The sequence below is a fragment of the Malassezia japonica genome, chromosome 3 (genome assembly GCF_029542785.1).
Source record: "Malassezia japonica chromosome 3, complete sequence".
Classification (NCBI taxonomy): Eukaryota; Fungi; Basidiomycota; class Malasseziomycetes; order Malasseziales; family Malasseziaceae; genus Malassezia; species Malassezia japonica.
The window spans coordinates 996,259-1,020,689 of NC_083372.1; the positions used below are offsets into that span (position 1 = coordinate 996,259).

The 24,431-nt window shown below is 49.9% G+C and overlaps 5 protein-coding genes across 5 annotated transcripts; 3 read left to right on the forward strand and 2 right to left on the reverse strand.

Annotated features, from left to right (window-relative positions):
- Positions 1–515: 515 nt before the first annotated feature.
- Positions 516–2,236, forward strand: POB3 (FACT complex subunit; the record flags this gene model as incomplete). The annotated part of the gene is made up of 3 exons (XM_060266301.1): positions 516–667; positions 690–2,071; positions 2,103–2,236. The coding sequence occupies 3 exons, from the start codon at positions 516–518 to the stop codon at positions 2,234–2,236; spliced, it is 1,668 nt and encodes a 555-aa protein (XP_060122284.1).
- Positions 2,237–3,294: 1,058 nt separating this feature from the next.
- On the reverse strand, positions 3,295–3,997 carry RSM19 (mitochondrial ribosomal small subunit component; the record flags this gene model as incomplete). Its single annotated transcript, XM_060266302.1, has 4 exons — positions 3,295–3,331; positions 3,646–3,762; positions 3,788–3,890; positions 3,955–3,997. The coding sequence occupies 4 exons, from the start codon at positions 3,995–3,997 to the stop codon at positions 3,295–3,297; spliced, it is 300 nt and encodes a 99-aa protein (XP_060122285.1).
- A 57-nt stretch (positions 3,998–4,054) lies between these two features.
- Positions 4,055–5,493, reverse strand: NPY1 (NAD(+) diphosphatase; the record flags this gene model as incomplete). The annotated part of the gene is made up of 6 exons (XM_060266303.1): positions 4,055–4,136; positions 4,160–4,345; positions 4,395–4,490; positions 4,514–5,211; positions 5,362–5,438; positions 5,463–5,493. The coding sequence occupies 6 exons, from the start codon at positions 5,491–5,493 to the stop codon at positions 4,055–4,057; spliced, it is 1,170 nt and encodes a 389-aa protein (XP_060122286.1).
- Positions 5,494–5,649: 156 nt separating this feature from the next.
- Positions 5,650–6,036, forward strand: MJAP1_002367 (uncharacterized protein; the record flags this gene model as incomplete). Its single annotated transcript, XM_060266304.1, has 1 exon — positions 5,650–6,036. One exon carries the CDS (start codon positions 5,650–5,652, stop codon positions 6,034–6,036), a length of 387 nt encoding a protein of 128 aa, XP_060122287.1.
- A 2,949-nt stretch (positions 6,037–8,985) lies between these two features.
- On the forward strand, positions 8,986–10,650 carry MJAP1_002368 (uncharacterized protein; the record flags this gene model as incomplete). Its single annotated transcript, XM_060266305.1, has 1 exon — positions 8,986–10,650. The coding sequence occupies one exon, from the start codon at positions 8,986–8,988 to the stop codon at positions 10,648–10,650; it is 1,665 nt and encodes a 554-aa protein (XP_060122288.1).
- Positions 10,651–24,431: the final 13,781 nt, after the last annotated feature.

Sequence of the window (24,431 nt, forward strand, 5' to 3'; positions counted from 1 at the left end):
GTGCTTGTGAAGCATATGCTGCGCCCAGATCACGCACCTCCGTTGACGCGCAGCGAGTACCGTCAGATGGCTACGCCTCCGGAAACGCCGCCCAACTCCGATTCGTGGATGTCGTTTCTATCCGCACGTGCCGAACTGTCCAACACACGCACCGACTCGGATCGCCATACACAGCTCACGCTGGTGCGTCTTCTGCAGGAGCGACGCGATGCGCTATGGGCCCAATCGCCTGATACTTTTGATCGGGAACGGGCGCGGCTGTGTGTCGTCTGCTGTTCTGAGGATCGTACAATCATCTGCTGGCCGTGTCGCTGTCTTGCTTTATGTGATAGCTGTCGCGGCACACTGGCAAACCAGCAGCACGCGCTCCTCGCGCTGCATGCTTCGCAGGCGCGCGCCATGCAGCTATGCCCGACCTGTCGCGCCCCGATCGCCGCCTTCTCGCGCCTGTACTTGCCATAGATGACTAAGCATATGGAAACGCGCGACGCGTCGGGCTTTACCTTTGCGCGGCGATGACGACGCAGTTCGACAACGTCTATCACGGCGCGGGTACCTCTCTCGGCAAGATCCGCTTCTCGAATGCGGGTCTGGGATGGAAACCGTTGGACGAAGGTTCCACGGTGACGATTCCCGCTGACCAAATTGTAGGATTTTCGTGGTGCCGGTACGTTTTCCTACTCACGCAGTGTGGCGCGCAACTTCCAGCTGCGCATTGAGTTGAAGGGTGATGACAAGGATGAGGAGAGCCACTTTGCCTCGTTCGAAAACTTTCAGCGCGATGATCAAGAGCGCCTTGCCGAGGTCTTGCAGGAGTGCTACGACAAGAAGCTAGAGGTCGTCGAGGTGTCTGTCCGTGGCTGGAACTGGGGCTCGGCAGAGGTGGATGACAGGGATATGAAGTTCCTGGTGCGGAATAAGCTTGCGTTCTCGCTTCCGCTGTCCAACATTGCCAACAGCAACATTGCGGGTCGCACCGAGGTCTCCATGGAATTCCTCAACCCAAAGGAACAGCAGCCTGAGCAGAACACCGGTGCGTCATCCAACGCAGGCGGTCTTCCGTTCAATGGGCCCAAGAAAAACCGTCCGGACCAGCTGGTTGAGATGCGGCTTTACATTCCGGGCCAGATCGAGAAGGAGGAGGAAGAGAAGGGATCTGGCGACGAAGAGGAGGAGGAAGAGGAGGAGGAAGAAGAGAGCGCAGCTGCTGCATTCCACAATGCGATCAAGGCCAAGGCCGATATTGGTCAGGTGGCTGGCGACGGTATTCTTGTCCTCAAGGAGGTCCTGGTGCTTACGCCCCGTGGCCGCTACGATATCGACCTCTTCCCTCAGTTCTTGCGGTTGCGCGGTAAGACGTACGACTATAAGATTCTCTACTCGTCCATCACGCAACTCTTCTTGCTGCCGAAGCCTGACGATATCCATGTGCTATTTGTCATCGCACTGGAGCCGCCGATCCGCCAAGGTCAGACGCGCTACCCTTACCTCGTCTTGCAATTCCCTCGTGAGGAAGAGATGGATGCTGAGCTCAACCTTGATGAGGAAACGATCCAGACCAAGTACGAAGGCAAACTGAAAAAGCGCTACGAAGAGCCAACCTTCCGCATCGTCACCAACCTCTTCCGTGTGCTCTCGCAGCAGAAGGTCAACGTTCCCACTGGTTTCACCAGCAGCACTGGCCAAGAGAGCGTGCGTTGTAATGTCAAGGCCAACGATGGTACTCTCTACCCGTTGAACAAGAGCCTGATTTGGGTGTCGAAGCAGACGATTCTTGTGCCCTACAGCGATATCCACCAGCTTGTATTTAGCCGTGTGGGTGGTGCTGTGGCATCGGCCAAGACATTTGATTTGCGTGTGGCTACGCGCCACGGAGGCGACCACACTTTCCAGTCCATCAGCCGCGAGGAGTTCGACTCTCTGAACAATTTCTTTGCAGAGCGCAAGATCCGCATCAAGAACGAGCTCGCAGACGAGGCAAGCGGTATGGGTACCGCTGTAGACGAGCTTCTGGGCGATGATGACGACGCCAAGCCACTTCCGGGCGATGACGATGACGACGACGAAGAAGGTAAGTTTCCCCGTTCAACACTGACACACAGACGACGAAGACTTCGAGGAGGAGTCCGACGACGATGGCGGAAGTCCTTCGGAGGCATCCAGTGGCGAGGACGACGAAGAGTTTGCGGCACCGTCCGAGGACGAGAAGCCCAAGGTCAAGAAGCAAAAGACATAGACACCATAGCGTCTCAAGAGATCGGGCATGGATCGGGCCTCTGGGGATTTCGCCCTTATCGACGATGTCTCAAGACGGCGTGCTGGTGATCGGCGTTGGGTATGTCTCGCGCTTTGCGCTGCTAATACACAGGGGTCCCACAAGCTCGGGCAAGACGACGGTAGTGCAAAATTTACTTGCACTTTTGCGACCTGCGCAAGATGCACCTGAACCGGATCCCATCCGCTCGGTCCACATTCTGCACCAGGACGACTTTTGTCCGCCAAAAGACCAGATGCCATGGAATGAAAAGTGGAAGGTCACCGACTGGGATACACCTCATGGATCGGTACGTACCACGCGTCAGCACGCTTATCGATCAGTCTGATTACCGACGTTTGGAAGGCGTCATTGAATATTTCCGTCAACACGCTCGTCTTCCTAGTGATTTTGAAAGCCACGAGTACCGAAGGAGTGACTATGACTGCACACTCTCTCCTGCTGTGCTGAAGCAATGGCGTGACAAATTCCACGCTCCACGCACTTCGCCCTTGCTCGTCACGCGTGATGGCCAACTCGCTTCGCACGTCCATATCCTTATTGTTGAAGGGTTCTTGACCTTTTTCGACACTCGCGTATCCAATCTTTTGCAAGTACGCCTATTCTTGCGAGTCTCGAAGCATCTAATCAAAAAACGCCGTGACGAACGTGCAAACTATGTTCTCGAAGACGGCGAAGTCTGGGTTGACCCTCCTTTTTACTTTGACGAGATCGTTTGGCCGGCCTACTTGGAAGCACACGCACGCATGTTTGCAAACGGAGACGTCGAAAAAGGTGCCCCGATCGAAACTACTTCGCGCGATTCGGATGGTGGCCCTGTACCCCACTTGACTTTGATCGAAGCAGAAGATCGGGGTACTGAAGCTGTTGTACAAGACGCATGCAACGCTATCTACACATTTGCCTGGAAGCAATAATGCACTGTAGCAAAAGAAGCAACCCACTGTGTACTTTACAGAACCGCAGCAAAAAAGAGACCCGACCGGGGGTCGAACCCGGGACCTGCGCCAGCCAGTTTACTAGACAACCGTGCCTACCGGAAAGCGCCACTCGTTCCTCTGAGCTATCAGGCCATTCTTTCAGAAAGGATAGCAGTCAAGAATATTTAAACACATAGACGCTACGAAGCAAGAGGGCGATGCTTTTTACGTCAGTTCTTCTTGAATGCTCTCTTGGGGCGCCTTTACTTCATTTGCACCAAAGCGTAGATCCCAAAGCCGGAATTAGCGCACAAATGAAAAGTTCAGTGCACACATGTACCTCCTTTTCGCAGCTTCTGCCACGCAAGCAACCTCAATAAGGTATGGTATCGTGAGATTACTTGTTCTTGGTCAAGCTGAGTGTTAGAAATATCATGTCGCAGCACATACCGGTAGCTGAAGCGCTTGCGTGTGGATGCAAACTCGCCAAGCTTATGACCAACCATCTCTTCCGTGACCGACACAGGGATGTGGTGCTTGCCGTTGTGAACAAGGAACTTGAGCCTACTGTTAGTACATCCTTAGCTCGTACCCAACAAAGTTTGGCAGGATCGTGCAACTCCGCGCGTTGGTACGGATAGGGGTATTGTTTTTCAGCGCCTGCTGCAGGTTCGGGAAAGGCACAAAGAAAGGGCCTGAGGTGTTAGTACATGACCATAAAATACATTGACACCAAGTAGATATGCGCCATCTACATACCTTTCCACGCAGACCGCGAGAGGAGCACCGCAGAGTTCAACATGGTGCGACGAAAAGCGACGTTTGCCGCGTGCTTCTAAAATCGAGGATTTATGTACCACTACAATTTCGCCCTGGCCGGCGCGTTTCCGCGCGCCCAAGCGGCAAGCAGTACATGGGCCATGGCCGTAGGCGGGGGCACGCTGCGTGAGTCAATAGAACGTACAAATAGCGTTCGCCCTTATGCGTAGGAGCATCTTTGCTCTTCAAGCCAAGCTTCTGCTCAGAAGCGGTGACGGCTGCCAAAACGTCCTTCTTTGATGCAAAGAAAGCCTCCTCGAGCTCGATATCCTGGTCTAGATGCACATTTGTGCTGGTATCTTTCGCATAGGCGTATGCACCAAAGAACAGACTCGCTGGAAAAGGCCAGGGTTGCGAGCTGCGTAAGACGATACACGTACCGGTAGTAGGAGACTTGGTCGGTCTCGATACCAGTCTCTTCCATCGCCTCGCGACGGACCGACTCCTCGATGGATTCACCGGGTTCCACAAAGCCGCTGGGTGAGCAAGCATCACGTACGCAATACAGGAGTACAGACCCTTCGGCCACATCTTTTGGCGGCCAAGCAGGATGTGCTCATCATCGGCACTGACGATTCCGACAATCACGACAGGGTCGGAACGAGGGTAACTGTAGTTCTGCACCGATTCCACAGAAGGGCATGTCGACTTGAGAGGGGAGGCACTGTGCACTGCCTTGACAAAGGCTGGCTTTCCTTCGGTGACCTTGGAGAGCACAGACGAACACGCACGTTTGTGCCCACCCCAAACCGAGTAGTTCTGGCTTCCGCATGCCGAGCAAAATGCGTAGCGCTCGCTCCAGTCCAAAATTGCACGACCGTAAGCAGCGAGGGCAGCGTCTTCCTTTTCCAACTCTCCTGTCAAGATCACCGTACGCATTTGGAAAACTTTGTATGGCGCATCCTCGGCAGTAAGTGCATCCAACAGTTTGCTGCCAGGAAGTGCATCTTGCTCGGGGACGTTGGGAGGGCGGTAGGAAAGCGACACGGCAAAGTACGCCGGGCCACTAGGAACAACATAATCTTGTTCTTTCGCATCGTCCGTGTACTTGAGCGTCTTTGAAGGTGAGCCATCTTCATATACACCAAGGTACATGAGAGAGAGAGCCGGGGCAATGATATTTTGTGTCACACGACTCCAGTGACCATTGTCAGCATCGCTGCGCTTCGTTAGGCCGTAGGTCTTGGGTCCAAACACCTGGGTCGCGTTCGGTGCGAATGGACGCACGGTGTGCATTATAGTCTCTTCAATGTCTTTCCATCCAAAGAGAGCAAGATTATTAGGTGCATCGCGACGAACGAGGGGATCACCATGGCTGAACAACACAAATTTTGTATCGGGTTTAACCAGCGCCTGGTTCAGGTACGAGGTGGACTCACGCAGCCACGACGCACGATTCAGATTTCCGCCGGCGAAATAATTGACTTAGATCAGTATGGTCGACAAACCTGTCTTGAACGAGGGGTAGCGGCTGGCCATCGTGTCGGAAATACAGCCCGATCTGTAGCATGGGCCACCCTTAACTCCTCCGCGGAGTTAAGGAAACGGAGTTCGAAAGCTAGCTCCGTGGCCAGTGCGTGGAGAAGCAGTATATAATGCCGCCTTGTTTTCCGTTGTCCAACACATACTAATACCATGAGTAGCAACGTTGAAGCAAACAAGGCTCTTATCAAGGCTTTCTATGAGCGCGTGATGAACGGCCACGACTTTACCAACCATAGCGAGTTTATCACTGACGACTTCAAGTCGCATCGTGCCGAGCGTTCGCTTGAAGGCGGTGAGAACTGGATAAACACCTTTGGTCACATTGTCAAGTCGTACATGCCGAATTTCAAGTCGGAAATTAAGCATATCCTGGCCGAGGGCGACGAGGTATGGGTCTACAGCGAGATCCTCAACTCGGGCGAGTGTGTCCAAGGCAAGCGCCGTGTGAGTGTGGACCGCTTCCATTTCAAGAACGGAAAGGTTGCCGAACACTGGGATATTCAGCAGAACGTTGACCCAGCCACGTATACCATCTAATATATAGGCATCATTTAAGGTATTTACAGTGTCACATCGAGCTCGGTTCTGTGTGCCAATGCACGGGCCATGGCCTTGGAAGCGTCTGGGAGGCGGTGGTAGGGGCCGGGTATCATGCCACGTGTAGGGTGCTGTATCGAAAAGAAGGGACGCAAGGGAGAAGTCAATCCATCAAGCGTTGCACGCTCAAAAAGAACTCCGTCCGACTGGACCAGCACAGCTTGCAACAACTGCAAAATGTTGGTGGCCAATGCGTGGTTCTGTGTTTTGACCTCGGCACTTTTGGAACGCGATATGGAATGCGTCGCTGCTTCCCAAAGCGTGCGGGGGAGTGAAATCAGCCACTCTTGCCATACGTCCCGCGCGGCATGCACGGCATCCAGCGACACACGGAGGGACACATAAGTGTGCAGCAGCGCAAGGCGCGCCAAAAACTCAAATGCAATTGGTTTTAGAGGGGAGCTGGTAGGCAGGTCCATGTAGTGGCGCAGCAATGGTTCAATCATGGTCTTAGCATGAGGGGAAGAGAGCAAGAGCCACAGTGTCGGGATAAGCGACAGATATAGCTCAGGCGTCAATGCCTCGCCTCCTTCAGCAAGCAGAGCTGCGAGGTATTCGAGTGTGCGATCCATATGTTGAGCGAGCTGCATGCCCTGTTTCTTCTTTGACTCCTCTTCCGTATGCGCAATTGCACTTAGGGCCACTAGTTCGCAATACACTGCATTCAGACGCAAGAGGCTCGTATTGTCTCCACTGAACGTAACGGGGAAATACGGCGCCAGATGGCTTAGCAACTGCTGCAGCTGCGGCAGTGCATGAATCGGCGTGCGCACTCCTCGTGCAGCACATGCTGCAATGTGTTGTGTCACGATCTCGCGCCAGAGTGCAGCAGAAATAGACAGGATCTCTGCGACCAAGTCTAAGTGGACATTGTTCGATGGCCCTTCGGGCGAAAGTGCTGCAGGCATCGAATCAAGGAGAGTGGCAAGGAGAGATGCATGGAGAAGCTGAGAAAGTCGTTCGTGCGCTGATATTTGAGCGCAGGCCTCGCCTCGGACAGAAGCGCCCTCTATCAAGGCATCCGTGACACTCATTAGTGGCAATGCACCGAATTCGACCATGGACGACTCAATCCACGGCATATCAGGCACAAGGGCAGTGGCAATTTGCTCGACAAACAAACGCTCAAAATGTTCCCGATCACTGGCGGAAGTAAAAGCGGCTTGAAAACACCATAGGGGCAAGACAGTGCCAGTATCCGTGTGCGTCGCCACCGCCATGAAGCGCGACAAGGCACGTAACACACGAAGACGATCGTTTGGCTGTAACTCCACGGACGCTGTACTACCCATCTTGGCTGTTGGTGCTCCTTGGCGCGCTGCGGCTGCGTCTCCAGCAACGCCGATCATTGCGAAAAAAGCTTGCAGAACACGCTGACCATGCGCATCGCCGATCTGCGTTTCTTTGTTCACTGCACCTTCCCAGCCGTGTGTCACAGCTGCGCCTGCCTTCTTGAGCAGCAGGTCGAGAATCCGAAGAGCATCGAGTCGAACAGGCATCGTTATATGGGACATTGCCGATGTCACAAAGAGGAGAATCGACGCGATATAGGGACTGAACTGTGATAGTGACAAGGATTCGGAGAGTGCACCAAAATATGTGGCCACGGCTGAACGAACTTGAGGGTCATCGTCGCCAATGATTGGGAGGACAGTATTGAGTAGCGTTGGGGTTTCTTGCTCTACCAGAACGGGGTATGTGCTGATCAACTCTAGCATTCCATTCACTGCATCTTTACGCATACCAGGTGAATGATGCCGCGAGTTTTGCACAAGATCAGCAAGCGTTTGGTTTCGTCGCGTTGTGAGACTTTGCGAGCGATCGACACTGACGGACTGCTGCGGCAGTGCGATAGTCTTCGCTTTGAAGGATGTATCAGTCGCATTGGATTGCAGTTGTTTGCCCTTTCCAAGCTTCTGCTTTGTTTTCTGTGTGAGATGCGCGTACACACTTTAAAATCAGTCGCTTGGGCGGCTTTTCGTTTAGTCCCAGCCATGACGAGCGAAACAAAAAAAAGTGATGACTAAACATCCGCGTACTTGGTCTGAGCGTCAAGATGCGCAAGCGAAAATAAAAAGTGGGATAGTAGAGAATGTAGGAAGAAGATATCCATTTCCTCGGCTGTGTATACACGGTTTTGAATCATCCAATACTATAGCGAACAAAATGGCGCAAAGAGAATGACGGGACGAATTGTAATGCAGGGGGAGGCATTGGCCCGCCAAATCGTTTCCCACATCGGCGCTCTATCTATTTCCATAGTGAGATCGAACAAGTCATGTATGCTAAGATCGAATGCCAAGGCGAAAAAAGTGTAATACTGCGAAACTGTGCATATTCCAGAGATGGCTATTGCATTTACGCCAATACCCCGCCAAGAATCTGCAGAAATAAGTTGACTGGTGCAGGCGTATTGGGGGGCGCACGTTCACATTAACATCGCGTGCGCAAAAGCATGGCTGAGTTGGGCGTCACGTTGCGACTAAGCTATCTGAACCTTACACCGAAGCAACAAGTGATCCTCCAATGTCTTGGCATTCGTTAGCCAACCACAATCTACGTTGGGCGCCTTTTGGCTCGGCAACCATATGAATTGCATTTAATGCTGAGCCCAAACAAAAGTCAACTACACACGTGCGTGATTGATTGGACGTGTGTCAATAAAATAATTGCGTCGCTTGATACCCAAACCGCATGGATGCTTGGCACGTGTGGAGTACCCTCATCGTTTGGCGGTAATGCAATTGTGCTAACGGGGTTTTGAGCATGCCTCGCATCGTGTTCCGCAGGGGTTTGAAAAATTGCTTGGCAATGCACCGCATCTTACCAGATTTGAAAAGTATGTAAAGGAGCCATTTTTGCTCGTCTTTAGCCCCTACCGAAATCACAATGGCGCTCAACAAATACGACTGGATTCTTGGTCTTATCACTATCTCCTTCTGTGTTTCGGCCTTCAGCAACGGTGCCAACGATGTGGCCAATTCGTACGCCACATCAGTTGCCGCGCGCACTCTGACCATGCCACAAGTCGGTGTGCTTGCTGCAATCACCGAGTTTGTTGGTGCTGTGGCTTTGGGTTCGCGTGTTACCAAGACCATCAAGAGCGGTATCATCGACATCAAGCGCTTCAACGGCAGGCCCGGCGTCCTTATGCTGGCGATGGCCTGCGCCGAGACTGGCTCGGCCATCTGGCTTGCTATTGCTACTCGCTTGGGTTTCCCCGTTTCGACTACTCAAACGATCATCGGTGCTCTCGTTGGTGTTGGTTTTGCTTCGCAGGCCAGCATCTCCTGGAGCTGGAAGAAGGGTTCCGTGTCTCAGACCGCCGCATCGTGGGGTATTGCTCCTGCGATTGCTGCTGGTTTCTCTGCCATTATCTTCGCCACCCTTAAGTGGGGTATTCTTGAACGCCAGAACTCTATGGCTTGGGCTATGCGCTTGATCCCGCTCTACCTTTCTATGACCTGTGCGATTCTGGCCCTGTTCATTGTCGTCCAGACCCCTACGTCCCCTTCGCTTGAAGCGTTTGGTGCTGGTAAGGCCGTTGGTATCATCTTGGGTGTGCTCTTCGGCTGCCTCCTCGTTTCATATGTGTTCTTTGTGCCCTACTTCCATCGCCGTCTGGTCCAGGGCGACAAGCGTATTCGTGCCCACCACATTATTCTTGGCCCTCTTCTCCTGCGTGATGACCCGCCTCTGTTCTGGACCAACACCAAGGCTTCGGGTACCATTGCGGACGACGACAGTGCCATGACCCACACTGTGAGCGAGTCTGAGACGATCCATGGCCAGGATGTGAAGAACATTGACGGTGATCTTGAGAACAATGCCACTGTTGTTGCGCCCAAGCCCCTGGGCAAGAGAAAGATCACGCCCGAGGAGCGTTTCCTTGCGCCGAACAGGCACCTGCCCAGGTACCACCCCCGCCGCCTGACGGGCTACTTGCTCTTCGGCTTGCTCCACGGTGTCACGGTTGACTGTGTTGACTTTAGCAAGGATCAGCTCGCGGAGATCCACTCCAAGGCGCGTACTTACGATGCCAAGGTCGAGCACTTGTGGACCTACCCCCAGATGCTCAGTGCCATTATCATGTCTATCGCGCACGGTTCCAACGATGTCTCGAACGCAATTGGCCCCTGGGCTGCTGCGTACGATGCGTGGAAGACGATGACGGTGCGCGCGGACTCGGCCACTCCCGTGTGGATGCTTGTCGTTGCCGGTCTTCTGCTCGGTATCGGTTTCTGGTTCTTTGGCTACCACATTATCCGTCAGCTGGGCAACAAGCTGACCAAGATGTCGCCTACTCGTGGTTTCTCTATTGAGCTTGGTGCTGCCATCACCGTACTGCTTGCTTCGCGTCTGTCGCTGCCTGTCTCGACGACGCAGTGTCTGACCGGTGCTGCTATGGGTGTTGCTCTTATGAACCTTGACGCCGGTGCGCTGAACTGGAAGGCTATGGCCTGGATCTTTGGTGGTTGGGTGTTTACTCTTCCGTGCGCTGGTCTCATTGCGGGACTGCTCATGCTTATGAGCCTCAACACCCCGCACTTCTAATAATGGATGTACAGTTGGATAGGAGGTAAAATTTGATTGGGATTTATGTACACGGTAATCGACTCCACTTAGCGCCACCTTTTCCGGCGCAACAGCGATGTCGTCCGACACGTCTCCGCAAAACGGTGGGGAACCTCCCACCAAGGCGCGGCGCATGCGAAAGCATGTGAGCTGTTTGGAATGCCGTAATCGTAAGATTCGGTGCGACCGGAACGTGCCTAATTGTTCCTCGTGCGTCCAGCGTGGAATCCAGCACCAGTGTCGATGGGGCGACGAGCGAGACTCGGAAGTGTCGCTTGAAAGTCCCGTACTTGCACAGTCGCCCCAGCAAACATCTGAATTCAAGCAGAGAAACAATATGTGGAAATCTGCATGGAGCGAAACTGAAACGCAGTGTCTGGTTCAACGGATGGACAGTACCGTCTCAGGGCCGCGTATTGCAGGCCTACCTACCTTTCCGGATGCCCACAATTGGCGAGGGGAGTCTCTCGCACATATGTATGCTGATGCTCCGGACGCTTGGTTGGATACCATGGAATCCCACCTGCGAAATCTCCCGGACAGCCTGAGTCTAAATGAGCTAGTCTGTTTCTATTTACGCGTACTTGAACCATTGATCTCGTGTATGAACAGCGTTATATTCAATGAAGAATATTCGCTTGTTAAGAACAATATTTCTCTCGTGCGCGCTTCTTACGAAGCACAGTACGAGCCGCCACGCCGAGGGGATATTGCGGAGAGCATTCTCGGCTCCCTCAGTGGCCAAGTACGCCGTCGGAGTGAGGGTCTAACATCTTCTCTTTTCTGGACTGATCCAAAGAACTACGGATTATTAGCACTGCTTTTCGTTGTGGTTCATACTGCGTGCGACTCCAAACGCAAAGAGGACGTGATTGGACGTCGCCTGCTTCCCAACTGCGACAATGAAGAGCAACTGCAACAGACGCTAGAAAAACTTTACGACTCGTCTACCTTTTTTTTGCATGCCTCCGACTGTCAAGAGAATCCCACCTTATGGACTTTGCAGTCCATTATCCTTTTGCAGCGGAAACCTTTGTTTACGTTACGAGTCCCTATTGGATGCCTGTGGAACTCAACGGCTCTTCGATTGGCACAACTCATGGGACTCAGTCGACTTGGAAGTGCTTTGGACGATGTTGAGAGACTTCAACGTAAGGAGCGTACGATCCGTTCCCAAGACGAAGACATTCTTCAGCGCATGCCTTGGTTGAAAGAGTTTGCGGAAAACGACCTCCCAAAACGCGAGCTGGGCCGAAAGATCTGGTCAACCTTGGTCATGGTAGATTGGCTCAAGTCCACGATGATCGACTTTACATACGTCGTATCCGATGAAGTGAACTGCACTGCACCTCCATGCGCGCTGGGGGACGCGGAGGTGGTCCGCATTGCGTCACTTCCCAAGTCCATGCTGAAGGACAGAAACAGGGTCTCTCCCAACGTGTTTGGACGTGTCATGTTTGAACTTGCTCGATGTATTCGCCAATCAGCTGCTATTCTTGCTAAAAAGATGAGCAGACATGAAGCTTTAACATTGGATTACGCGGATATTATGACGATCGATGCACAAATGATTCACCTTTTGGATTCACTTCCCAATTACTTTCGCTTTGATGGTGTTTCAGAACTGTCGGAAGAAGTGCAGACTATCCACACGCAACATCCCTATCTTTCCTTACAGCGACTCTTTTTGCAAGAACAAATCCACTTCCGCATGCTTCGACTTCACAGTCCTTACTTGATGCTTGCACTGCGCGATTTAAAGTATCGCCGCTCTCTTATGGCATGCATTGAAGGTGCTCGCGTTACCGTTGCGGTATGGGAAGAGCTGGAGCGGACTGAGAATCCGAACCAGCAGATGCACTACATGAAATGGCACTTGCTTTCGGCGGCCATTGTTCTTGACCGTATTATTGGATCGATGGATACTGGAGAGTCCCAAGCGACCGCTCCAACCCATGATTATTCACGCCTGAAGAGCACGCTGCGCAAAGCGGTCCGGTTTCTCGAAGAGCGGCAGGCGCTCGTGTCGTTTGAACGGTTCTGCGGCCAAAACTTGCTTGAATCACTGCGCCGTTTCTGTGCTTCCCCTCAAGAAAGCTTTTCATCGGAAGCTCATACACGAGTAACGATTCCAAATCTCGTACTAGAATCTTCGCAAGATTCAGCTACGCAACTTTTGGATGAATTCTCCAAGCTCAGTGACGCTTTGCCACTAGCAACTACCGCACCAGATTGGGGCACAGAGGACCCGAATCTGATGGCTGGTCTTGAATTTTTGTTGATGACAGGGGATGGCTTCTCTATGCATGGCGACCAAACGCAGATTCCGATGCCCCCGCCTCCCACAATGTAGCATAATTATCTCATACCCGATCTCAATTTTATTCCCCATCCCGATCCCGTATTGCTGCAATGCCCGATCTTCTGCCCGATCGGCGCAGACCCCGATCTACCACGATCTCGTGCATTCCGCTATGGCTGCACCCCGCGAAAGGGAGGTAAGCCAGGAGCGAGTCACAAAGGTCCGTCGGACGCGCAAACATGCAAGTTGCATTGAATGTCGTGTCCGTAAAATCCGCTGCGATAAAAATGTACCCAACTGCTCGTCCTGTGTCCAGCGTGGCCTTCAGCACCAATGCCGGTGGGGCGATGAACGTGATGCGCTCATCTCGCCAGCGGCCAGTCCGAGCAATGATTGTAATACAGGAAAAAGGAAAACAGTAGAGAATCTCAAGTCTCAAATACCCGAAACTCATCGCCCGGTAGAGGGCCTTGCTCACCCGGGCTCCCCGTCACTGCTCGTCTCGAGCTCCCAACAGCACCTTGCAGAACTGTCCATGTCAAACCCAGACGAATGGAGGACAATGATTTCCTCACATCTTGAGCTAATGCCGGAGGGATACCACATGGATGAAATTGTATTGTTCTATCTACGTGAGCTGGAGCCTCTATTCTGTTGCATGAACAGCGTCATCTTCCAAGATGAATATGCAACGTTGAAGACCAACATCGCTCTTTCACGTTGGAATAAACAAAATTCTGATCATGAAGACACACCCAACTTCATTGTTGGGTCGCTTACAGGACAGGTACATCAACCGAGTGGGTCGTTGCCTCTGTCGAAGTTCTGGGCTGATCCAAAGAGTTACGGTTTACTTGCTTTAGTATTTGCTGTCGTCAACGTTGTTTTGAATACAATGCATAAAGGTGAAGTACTTTCCAGACATTTCCTTCCCAATTGTGACAGTGAAGAACGTTTCGACCAGGTATCGGAGCAGCTGTACTCGTCATCTATCTTCTTCCTTCACGAGTCTACCTACCAGTTGACTCCTACACTTTGGACCCTTCAGACAATCATAATCCTCAAGCGCAAGCCACTAGACTCATTACATGTTACACTCGGGTTGATATGGAACGCAACTGCCACGCGCCTTGCGCAACTAATGGGATTGAACCGGCTCGGAAGTGCGATTGAGGACATTAAGCACAAGAATGATAAATCTCCTCTTTATATTGAAGAAGATCCTGTCAGTCGTATGCCATGGCTGTCTATATTTGCAGAAGATGACCTTCCGAAGAGGGAATTAGGCCGAAAAGTATGGGCTACTCTTTTGACCTTTGACTGGTTTGCGTCTGGGCATGTTGATTTCGCTTACCTTGTCCCTGATGACATTAATTGTTCGTCAACACCGGCGGCACTATTGGATGACGAAGTGGTCCGACTAGAAGCGATCCCAGAAGCCGTCTTGGCGAATCCCAACCGACCATCACCAAACGCTTTCGTGCGTCTTTCTTTGGAGCTGTCTTACATTGTTCGGCAAACCTCTGTGATCTTAACCAAGAGAATAAGCAGGCATGAACCGCTTCATGTGGCTTATGAGGATGTGGCGCTCATCGATCGTCAATTATGCGCACTAGTGGAGAACTTACCCAATTACTTGCGTTTTGATGGTCTCTCCGAACTCTCAGATGAAGTACAGGCAATACATGCTCAACATCCCTTTCTGTCTTTGCAGCGCCTGTTCTTACAGGAACAGATTCATTTTCGAATGCTTCGTCTCCACAGTCCTTATCTTCCGTCGGCACTTCGTGATCCTGCCCGTCGGCGTTCGCTGAAAGCCTGTATCGAAGGTGCTCGTGTCACGGTTGCTGTTTGGGAAGAACTGCAACGTGCCGAAAATCCAAATCAGCACATGCACTACATGAAATGGCATTTACTTTCTGCCGCTTTTGTTCTTAATCGCGTGTTGGCGTTAGTGGGCGACAGCTGGACACAAGATGCTGCAACTGCTTCTGAATATTCACGCTTGAAGAAAACCTTGCGCAAGGCGCTGGAATTTCTCGAAAAACGGCATGCCCGAGCCCTAGAGACATTTGTCTCTATTCACGGTTCTAAATTACTGGAGTCTATTCGGCGCTTCTGTGCGTCACAAGACCCTAAATTATCTGTGCTAGAGGGTTCCACTATTGATTCCGCAATCGATGCTCAGTTCGAGCCACCGTCTTCTAATGCACCTCTATCGTTTTTGGATGAGTTCACCAAGCTTATGGATGCTGTACCTCCTCCTATCGAGGTTCCGAGTTGGAACACAGATGATACATCGCTTCTGGCCGGGCTAGATTTTTTCCTTGGCGATGGCGATAGGCTTCCCATTGCAAACGATCTATCCATAAACCCATATCAAGACGTGCCCTAAGTGTCGCAATTCGATACAAAGAATTGCTTCAAGACTCTGTCTACGTGCTTCATCAGTGAGGTACTACGAAACAATTTTTGTATTACTTTCGAAGTAGAAAGTGTAGCTAAATGTGAATTCAACAGTAATTTACCTGGGTACGTTTTAGAGATGTAGCAAAAGTAATCTTCCAACTAAATAGGTATACAAAAGGGAATATCTGGGCGAGTAACTTTAACAGAATTCTAAATACAGAGAGAAACCAAACTATCTGAAAGCACTTTGGATAACTTTGGACCTAGAAGTTTTCTAAAAGAGCACGGTTAGAGGAGTGTCAATGATGCACTGATTTTGATCCGTAGGGATACTATTCCTCATTTTCGTTAACGGTTGGGCAAGGTGTGACCCCGAATTAGTTATACTCGTTATACTTCGGAGTATTCAGGCTTGGTCAAATAATGTGTTACTTTAGAGGGCTAAAACAAGTCCACTATAGGTCAAATACACCCTTCGTGAGTAAATTGAACTTGTTAAAGTTAACCACATATATATCAATCATGCATTCTTCCAGTTTTCAAAAGGGTTTCATTTGAAGTTGTTACACAGCCTTTTGGAAGCTAGGACTTTCGCCTCTGGATCAGTGTGATGACCTGAAATTCGGTTCTGTGCGTCAAAAGTAGTCCAAATACATTGACTGGTTTCATTTTCACGTTTTGAAGAGCGTAGATGCAAACACAAACAATAGTGAATGCGATTCCAGACATCATTAATGAAGGAGTATTGTTTGCGTTTATTTTGAATGTGCCAATATCAAACTTGACTAGTTTCAATGGCTTACTCAACAGAGGTCTAAGTACCAGCGCAATACTAGCAAAAGTCCGATATGGCGACATTGCAGACAGGCGTTCTTCAGCATTTAAAGTAAACACAATGTACGACAATGCCAATGAAGCAGAAGCACTTGTTAGTCTGGCAAACATTCTACCCCTCACAAGAGCCCACAAGCTACCAAGGGCATGCGGCCCGGCAGCAGCATAAAAAAGTTCCCGATGAAAGAAAACAACAAAAAAAAAAAGAATATAACAGACCATTTCAATGATGTTCTAAAATAAGAAACAAAAGGACCGACCAACTAATAAAGAAACGAAAAACTAGATCAAGGAAGGGAAGAGTTGTACGTAAGTCACATACATCGAAACTTGGTGGGGCCTCTATTCGTGTTGGAAAAGACTGTCGGGAACCACAAGGTAGAATCAAGACCATATTGTAGTCCTACTAAGTTGATGATTGGATGTTGACGAAGAAGGCCGAAATACATTGCGAATATTGATCGTTTCGTACTGCATCGGATTTTTTACGCCTTCCATGGTCCGTTCGAACAGCTCAATAGCCACTCTCCAACGATTATAAGGTGCAAGCCAACGAAAATAAATTCCGCGGATTTAGTGTAATGACAGGCTGGATTAACTTTCAAAGTGACCGAGTTGAGCATCAGATATTCAATTACTGTTAATAACGAGCGTCTTGCTGCGCTTGGCCATATGGCGTTCCAACGCAATGTTCTGCTCCGAGGCTTGATATTCCGTAACAGTGTTGTCGTTGCCTCTCTTGATGATCGTCTTCTTGGCAGCCAGGACATTCGCTTCAGGGCCAATGTGATGGCCAAATACAGAAAGAATGGCATCGATTATCTCTTCTGCATTTCCTCCAAGGGTTTCTGGTTTGAATACAAGCGTGTCGCTAGTCTTGAAATGACAGCCTGAAGGCAGCTCCTTATTGTTGAAGCGGTCGCGGATGAAATGGAACGCTGGCACACTACCAGTGATCTCAGTAACGAAGTGACCCATTTCAGGATGAGAATAGCTCATGAACTGTATTTGAGCTCCGTTTCGACACCATGCCTTGGCGGTCTTCATTGCATCACCATAGGGGATAATTTCATCTTGTTGGCCGTGATACATGTATACTGGGGCATCAGGTGTTTCATGAGATTTCAACCCCATGGTGAGCTCTGTAAACATTTTTTGGACTGCTGCGTTTTTAAACACATCCGGGCCCCGGTTTTGGTACTTGGTGGTTTTGAAAGACTCGAACGGAAATTTCAAGATAATGTCAGCCAGGCAGTGCTCACGGCAGAACTGAAGCGCTTTCTTTCCAGTCGGCGTCAAAACTTTCTTCAAATAGGATTGAACTTCCGGGTACACATCAGATACTCCGGCAATACCTGCTGCGACAAGTCCTGCGAAAATCGTGTCATCCAGCTTTTCAACAGTTCCCGATAGATTAGAAGGTGTTCCACCATATGCCCATCCAATAACGTTGAGCTCAGGGGCATAGGCAGGCTTCAATGCCGATGCCCATCCGAGAGTAATTGAACCACCCGAATAGCCATAGCCTGCCACCTTAGTGTTTTTGCTTAGGCCCAGTTTGCTGAAAGCAAGGGTAGCGCGGATCGCATCAAGGGTCATGTAGCCCTCCATACGACCAGCAGCAAAGGCATTCTTAGGACCCTCCTTGTCCGGAATAGTCATAGTGTAACCTTCTTGAAGGTATTGGAGAAAGAATGTTTCGTCCAACATAAATACAACATTCGTTTGCGAATTGTACGTGTAACCAGCGCTGGGTGTACATTGCTTCCCGTTAGCATCTTGAGCGACAGAACCAACAACGAGAGAATTTTTCTTTGCATTATGAGGGACGAGGATTGTAGTGACTGTGTGGTCGGGCTGATCAGGGGTATTTTGGCTTGTGCGATAAAGAAGTTGGTATGCCGAAGCGACATTAAAGTTGCCTCCGATGAACTTGGGGTGGATCTCGCGCCAACGCAGGATGTCACCCGGCTCCTTATTTTTCCAGCCATCTTCTGGTTGATAGAAGGGGTCATTCACTCCTCTGTTCAGGATCAGGGCATTGACCAGCACGGGGAGGCACAAAGCCAGCCAGAGGCTCCCGAACAAGCCTTTGTGAGAGAACATGTTAAGGCAACCAAGTTCGAGTAATCCGTTCCAGTTATATATCGCGAGCAATTGTGAGTGGATTTGATCTACGGCGCTGAGTTCCTTACTGCCTGCAAGGGCTACTAGTATAAAATTGTGGGGGATTAGCTCATCTCGAAGTATGGAAATGTGTGCTGCAGGGTCAGATGATTCTAAGTGCATGCGGGGTATGTATATTAAAAAATTGCACTGCTTAGTCATCACACATAACCATGCTAGAATTTGTGGGTTTTCCTTCCGCTTCAGCGAATGGCATCTATTTCTTTCTTACCTAGTCATTTCTGAGTCAACGTGGTTCCTGCACTCATGAATCACGGATAATTGACTCGTACTCCAGTCATAGACAGTTTTGTAAGAGTGTATAAGTACAGCCTAGATTGTGACCACACCACCAATATCGCACCCAATGCACATTCACTGAAGCGAAACACTAATGCACTATTGCTCAAGCGTAATTGACCCGATATCACGAACGATACTCTTTCCGAAATCCTAAAAAGATGAAGCTACAATAGGCAGCCGGTTGCCTTCACTAGCGTGCACACTTTGCCGCAATATGCGGCAAACATTATGGTGGCTACTTGGGGAAAAGTATTGAGCAGTTCAATTCTGCTAACAGAGCATCCCATCATTGTGACAAGAGCACTGTGTACATGTTACGGCTTACTACCACGTGCAGGAGTGAGACAACCGCGAGGGTGGGACAGTGGGTTTATTTGTATGACTTCATTTGTATTATAGCTCGTATAGGTTTTCTATACGAAATTATATTAAACAAAGTACCAAAGATTGCAGGTCTCAATGCTTGTCAGGTCTGTGCGCGGTGTGCAGGCTTGGGCCCGGACCAGTATATGTTGAAATGTGTGGAGGCTTATTTCCTTGCTACGACCATGCCACAAATTCCAACGTTGAATATCCGTCGCTATGATACAGACCGCGATGCGTTTGTACAAGAAATCGGCTCTGCGTATCGAGAGTTTGGTTTCTGCTGTATAAGTGGACATGGTATCCCTGCGGAGCACATTGATCAAGCGTATGAGTCTTTTCAGGTATTCTTTAGTCTGCCAGAAGATGTCAAACGCAAGTACCACATCCCAGGCTCAGGAGGTGCCCGAGGATACACTCCGCTCAAAGTCGAAACGGCCAAAAATTCTAAATATGCAGACTTGAAAGAATTTTGGCACATTGGCCGTGAGATTCCTAGGGAATCCAAGTACGCTGATGTGATGGCACCAAACGTGTGGCCTGAAGAGGCTCCTGAATTCAAAGCACATGCGTATCGTATTTATGAAGAGCTTGATCATCTTGGTGCACGGATCCTTCGTGCATTGGCGCTCCACATTAACCTGCCCGAGGAGTTCTTTGAAAACATGATTGACTCAGGCAATTCCATTCTGCGGCCTATTCACTACCCACCTATCGAGGACGACAATGTACCAAACGTCAGGGCAGGTGCACATGAAGACATCAACTTTATTACGCTTTTGGTGGGGGCTAGCGCCGAGGGCCTTGAAGTGCTCACGAAGGATGGACAATGGCTTCCGGTGACGACCGAGGGTGATGCTATTGTTGTAAATATTGGAGACATGTTGGAGCGCTTGACTAATTGTGTTTACCCGTCTACGACGCACCGTGTGGTGAATCCAAAGAACGAAAATTCGCGCAAGCCTCGGTACTCGGTACCCTACTTTTTGCACCCAAACCCTGATGTACTACTCAATCCTTTGGACTGTTGTATTACTCCTGAAAATCCAAGTCGTTTTACCACGTCAATGACTTCTCATGAGTTCTTGATGCAGCGCTTGAGGGAGATTAAGCTCATTTAAGCCCTGGCTTCTGCCAGCTACCAGTCTTCCGAAGCGAGCGCAACCTGGCGCCCATTGCTCCATATAGATCCATGCACGTGGAATTAATCTCACCTATCACTGCTGCATATTTGTCCGACGTGCATATTGGACATAGATAACAACGACTGCCCCTCCAGTGTGCTTCCCACACACCCATCAAAACGTGCCGTTAACATGACAATCTCCACACATGTGCTGGACACTAGGATAGGGATGCCTGCAGCAGGAATCCCATTCGTTCTTTCTTCAGCAGAGAACGCTGAGATTGCTTCTGGCACCACCAATAACGATGGCCGCACTAATGATCTTAAGGGCGTGCATCTAGAGAAAGGCTTATACAAGATGATGTTTGATACCACAAAGTACTTTGCTTCTCAAGGTGTAGAAGATTACTTCTACCCTAAAGTCGAACTGAACTTTTTGGTTGTGGATCCCAGCTCGCACTACCATGTACCACTAATCTTGTCTCCGTTCGGTTTTAGCACCTATCGTGGCTCATAACAGACTAATCATTACAGGCTACATAACCGTTTTCTCACCACGAAAACGAGGACCACTTGCATATGGCCGGTCTCTGGGCTGGTGTTGTCCAACATTAGCGATTTCAATGTGTTTGAAGACACGGAAATCATCCATGAGTGTAGGCCAGTTTTCCCGAGTGATCGAGGTGGAAATGGACCAAGCCATACGCTTCAGGCCACCATAGATACCAGAAAGTTGGTTTCCTGTTACGCCCATGGAAGTGCGAGCGCCAGTGGAAAAGTGGTGTAGTCGATGGATCCAAGGTTTGGATTCATCGCGTGGAGTAAACTCAAAGCCAGAACCCAAGTATGGGTTTTGTCCAGCAGATGTATCCGCAGAAGCAGGGTACGCTTCAGACCAAACCTTGATGTCTTGTACAAACTCTTGAAGCTCTGGGCGTAACGCAAGGTTAACAGTGTATCCTGTCGCCGAAATAATAAGATCAGCGTGGTACGTATGCAGTTCGCCCTTGTCATCCATAGTTTGAATGACCAGCTCGTCTCTCTCTTCTTCGACCTTGGTGAAATGCTCTCCCATGCGAAGCTCAAAGTTTTCTTGGGCAAAGCAGCGCCAAATTGTATGTTGGGTTGGTGGCTGAGGAAGGCCGCCATTGAATAGCGTGAACTCAAGCTTTTGAGCATCACTCAAGTCATAGTAATGCTCTTGCATGCCCGGGAACTCCATCCATCGGAGTGGGTTGCTGTTTGGTACTTCATTTCGGCGCATAAAGACAATGGCTTTCGATGCACCCGCTTCCAGCGCTGCGCCGGCATTGTCAAAACCAGAAGCTCCACCACCAAGCACAGCTACACGTTTACCTTCGAGAGATTCAAGTTCAAACTCCTCTTCTGTGTGAAGCCATCGTGACCGAGGAAGACTCTTGATCATAGGAGGCACATTTGTCCCACCACCTCCAATAAGTCCCAGCGCAAACACAATGCGGCGAGCATACAAAGTCACTGACGGCGAAGCTGGATTGCCAGCTTCAACCACCTCCACAGCGAACGGACCATCCTCGCTTGTGGGTTTGTGCACTGCGTGAACAAAGGATCGGTGGCGAACTTGGCTCCCAGTGACCCAGCGGAAGAAAACAAGATAGTCGTTCCAGTCTAAGCGAGGAATGAGATCCGTTTCTTCCCAAGCCTTTTGACCATAACATGCTTCAAACCAGCGTTGAATGTGGAGACTCGGCACGTCAAGTTCAATCCCTTTCATACGCTTAGGGCTGCGCAGGGTATGCATTCGTGCGTATCGATCCCAGGGTCCCACGCGGGACGGATCGTCTCCAGCATCGATAACAAGTACTCGTTCAATACGCTCTCGTTTCAAAGCAAATGCGACGCCAAGCCCAGCCTGACCACCACCGATCACAATGACATCTTGCACAGGAGTTTCTGTCTTATTATCATTACGAGGGATCCAATCTGAATGATGACTTGTCGTGTTGATATCTTCGGCGATGCGTGTTGCAAGTGCGCATAGCCTCTGTTTCGCGTCAGGAAGCAGGGCATCCGATTGAGGGATAGGAATTTCGGCCTGTTCGGAGACATCGCTCCAGGGAAAAGTGATGGTCGACATGACTCCTGCTCTGGTGGTTCGAACCGAGACAAGAAACACTGTGGGTGCGGGGCGCCAATGTCTTCCTTTGAATTAGGCGTTTATCGGACTGATAGGAAGGGTTTGACTCAGCAAATTCCAAGATAAGCATTCAAATTTAGCGATCCTTATCTCCACATTTATAGATGCCACTGCTAAGCGCCAAGAGTGATAGATGTATTTCTAGGCGCGGTTCGTCATCACAGCTCATTCTCTTCTTCTACCAGTATGGATCTGAAGAAAATTGTGCAAAAGTTGGAAACAGACCATCCTGATGGCCTCTCAACGGCCGAGATGCAAGTTGCGAACGAAGACCTATTGCCAGTCGCACCTGAAAAACGGACATGGGGCCACTTGAATTTCGCCAACTTCTGGATTGCCGATGGCTTCAATTTGAATACATTCACAATGTCATCTGCATTAGTTGCCAATGGACTCTCATGGTGGCAAGCTTTTGTCTGCGTGGTGATCGGGTATATCCTTGTTGCACCTTATGTCGTGCTCAACGCTCGTCCGGGAGCCAAATTCAACATCAAGTTTCCCGCTGTCTGTCGCACATCGTTTGGTATATTTGGTAGCTACTGGCCCATTATCAATCGCGCAGGAATGGCTTGTATTTGGTCAGGCGTACAAGCATGGATGGGCGGTGAATGCGTACATGTGTTCTTGCGAGCCATCTGGCCGTCCATTGACAGCATTCCAAACATCATGTCACCGGAGTCGCAAACAACATCGGCCTTTATCTTATGCTATGTTATCTACTGGATTTTGATGCTTCCTACTATCTGGGTTCCTCTGCACCAGCTTCGACACATGTTTACTGTAAAGGCTATTGTCGGACCAGCAGTTGGATTTGCCTTGATGGGCTGGTCAATCCAACGCGGTGGGACTGGAACCATGTTCCAAAGACCCTCGCAGATGTCTGGATCTGAACTTGGCTGGACTATGATGAAAGGTATTGCTGTGTCCTTCAACAACTTATTCCCTTTGATCATTAATGCGCCAGACTTTGCTTCTCCTGCAAAGCGTCCCAGTGCAGCCCTTTGGCCACAACTCATTACCCTTCCTCTCGTATTTGCTGTGACCTCTCTTATTGGCATTGTGATTGCCGCATCTGCTGAAGTTCAATTCAACGAACAAATCTGGGATGTCGTGGAAATTATGAACCGTATGCTTGATGGAAGTCCTAGCCATTCCACTCGGGCAGGACTAGCAATTATTTCAGCTGGCTTGACCTACGTTCAACTTCTTACCAACGTCGCTGCAAACTCTGTGTCGGCCGGCTGCGACCTTACAGCTCTTTGTCCTCGGTTCATCAATATCCGAAGGGGAGGTTACATTTCAGCTCTTGTCGCCATTTGCATGAACCCTTGGCTACTCTATACCTCATCATCTTCTTTCCTCAATTATCTGAGTGCCTTTAGTGTACTTCTTTCTTGCATCGCTGGTCCTATGATGGCTGACTATTTCCTTGTGCGCCGTGGCCACATGAATATTGCCGACATTTACTCTTTGAAAAAGGATGGTTGGTATTGGTACACATTAGGTGTCAACTGGAGGGCTTACGCTGGTTACATTACTGGGTTTGCCATCAATGCGCCAGGTTTTATCAGCACAGTGAACACGAAAGTTATTGTCCCTGTTGGATTAATGCACGTGTATGAACTAGCATGGATTACAGGAACAGGTGTTTCTGCACTGGTCTATGTCATCTGCTGTTACATTTCGCCTCCTCCTGGAATGAACAGACACTTTAAGGAGGTCGATGAATCTGACTTTAAGCGCGAATTTATTGGCGCGTTTAACTATGGAGCGCAAGGAGATGCATATGAATCTATGCTTGATCCCAAGCCTGAGAATTCTGAAGCGAAAGATTTATCTCCTACAGCGACCCCCAAGCCAGAAATCTTCACAGAAGACTTCAAACAGGAGGACCTTTGAATAAAGAGTTACGATAGAATAGATTATGTGAATATGGGCATTGGAATTATTCGAACATACGTCCTATGGCGTAGATGCACGAGGGCTGAACGATTACTAAGTTGATAATGGTACGTTATCTGTGCTTGCTGCTGATAACTAGCCGAATTATAGTCTATATTTAATCGGTGGTTAGACAAGGA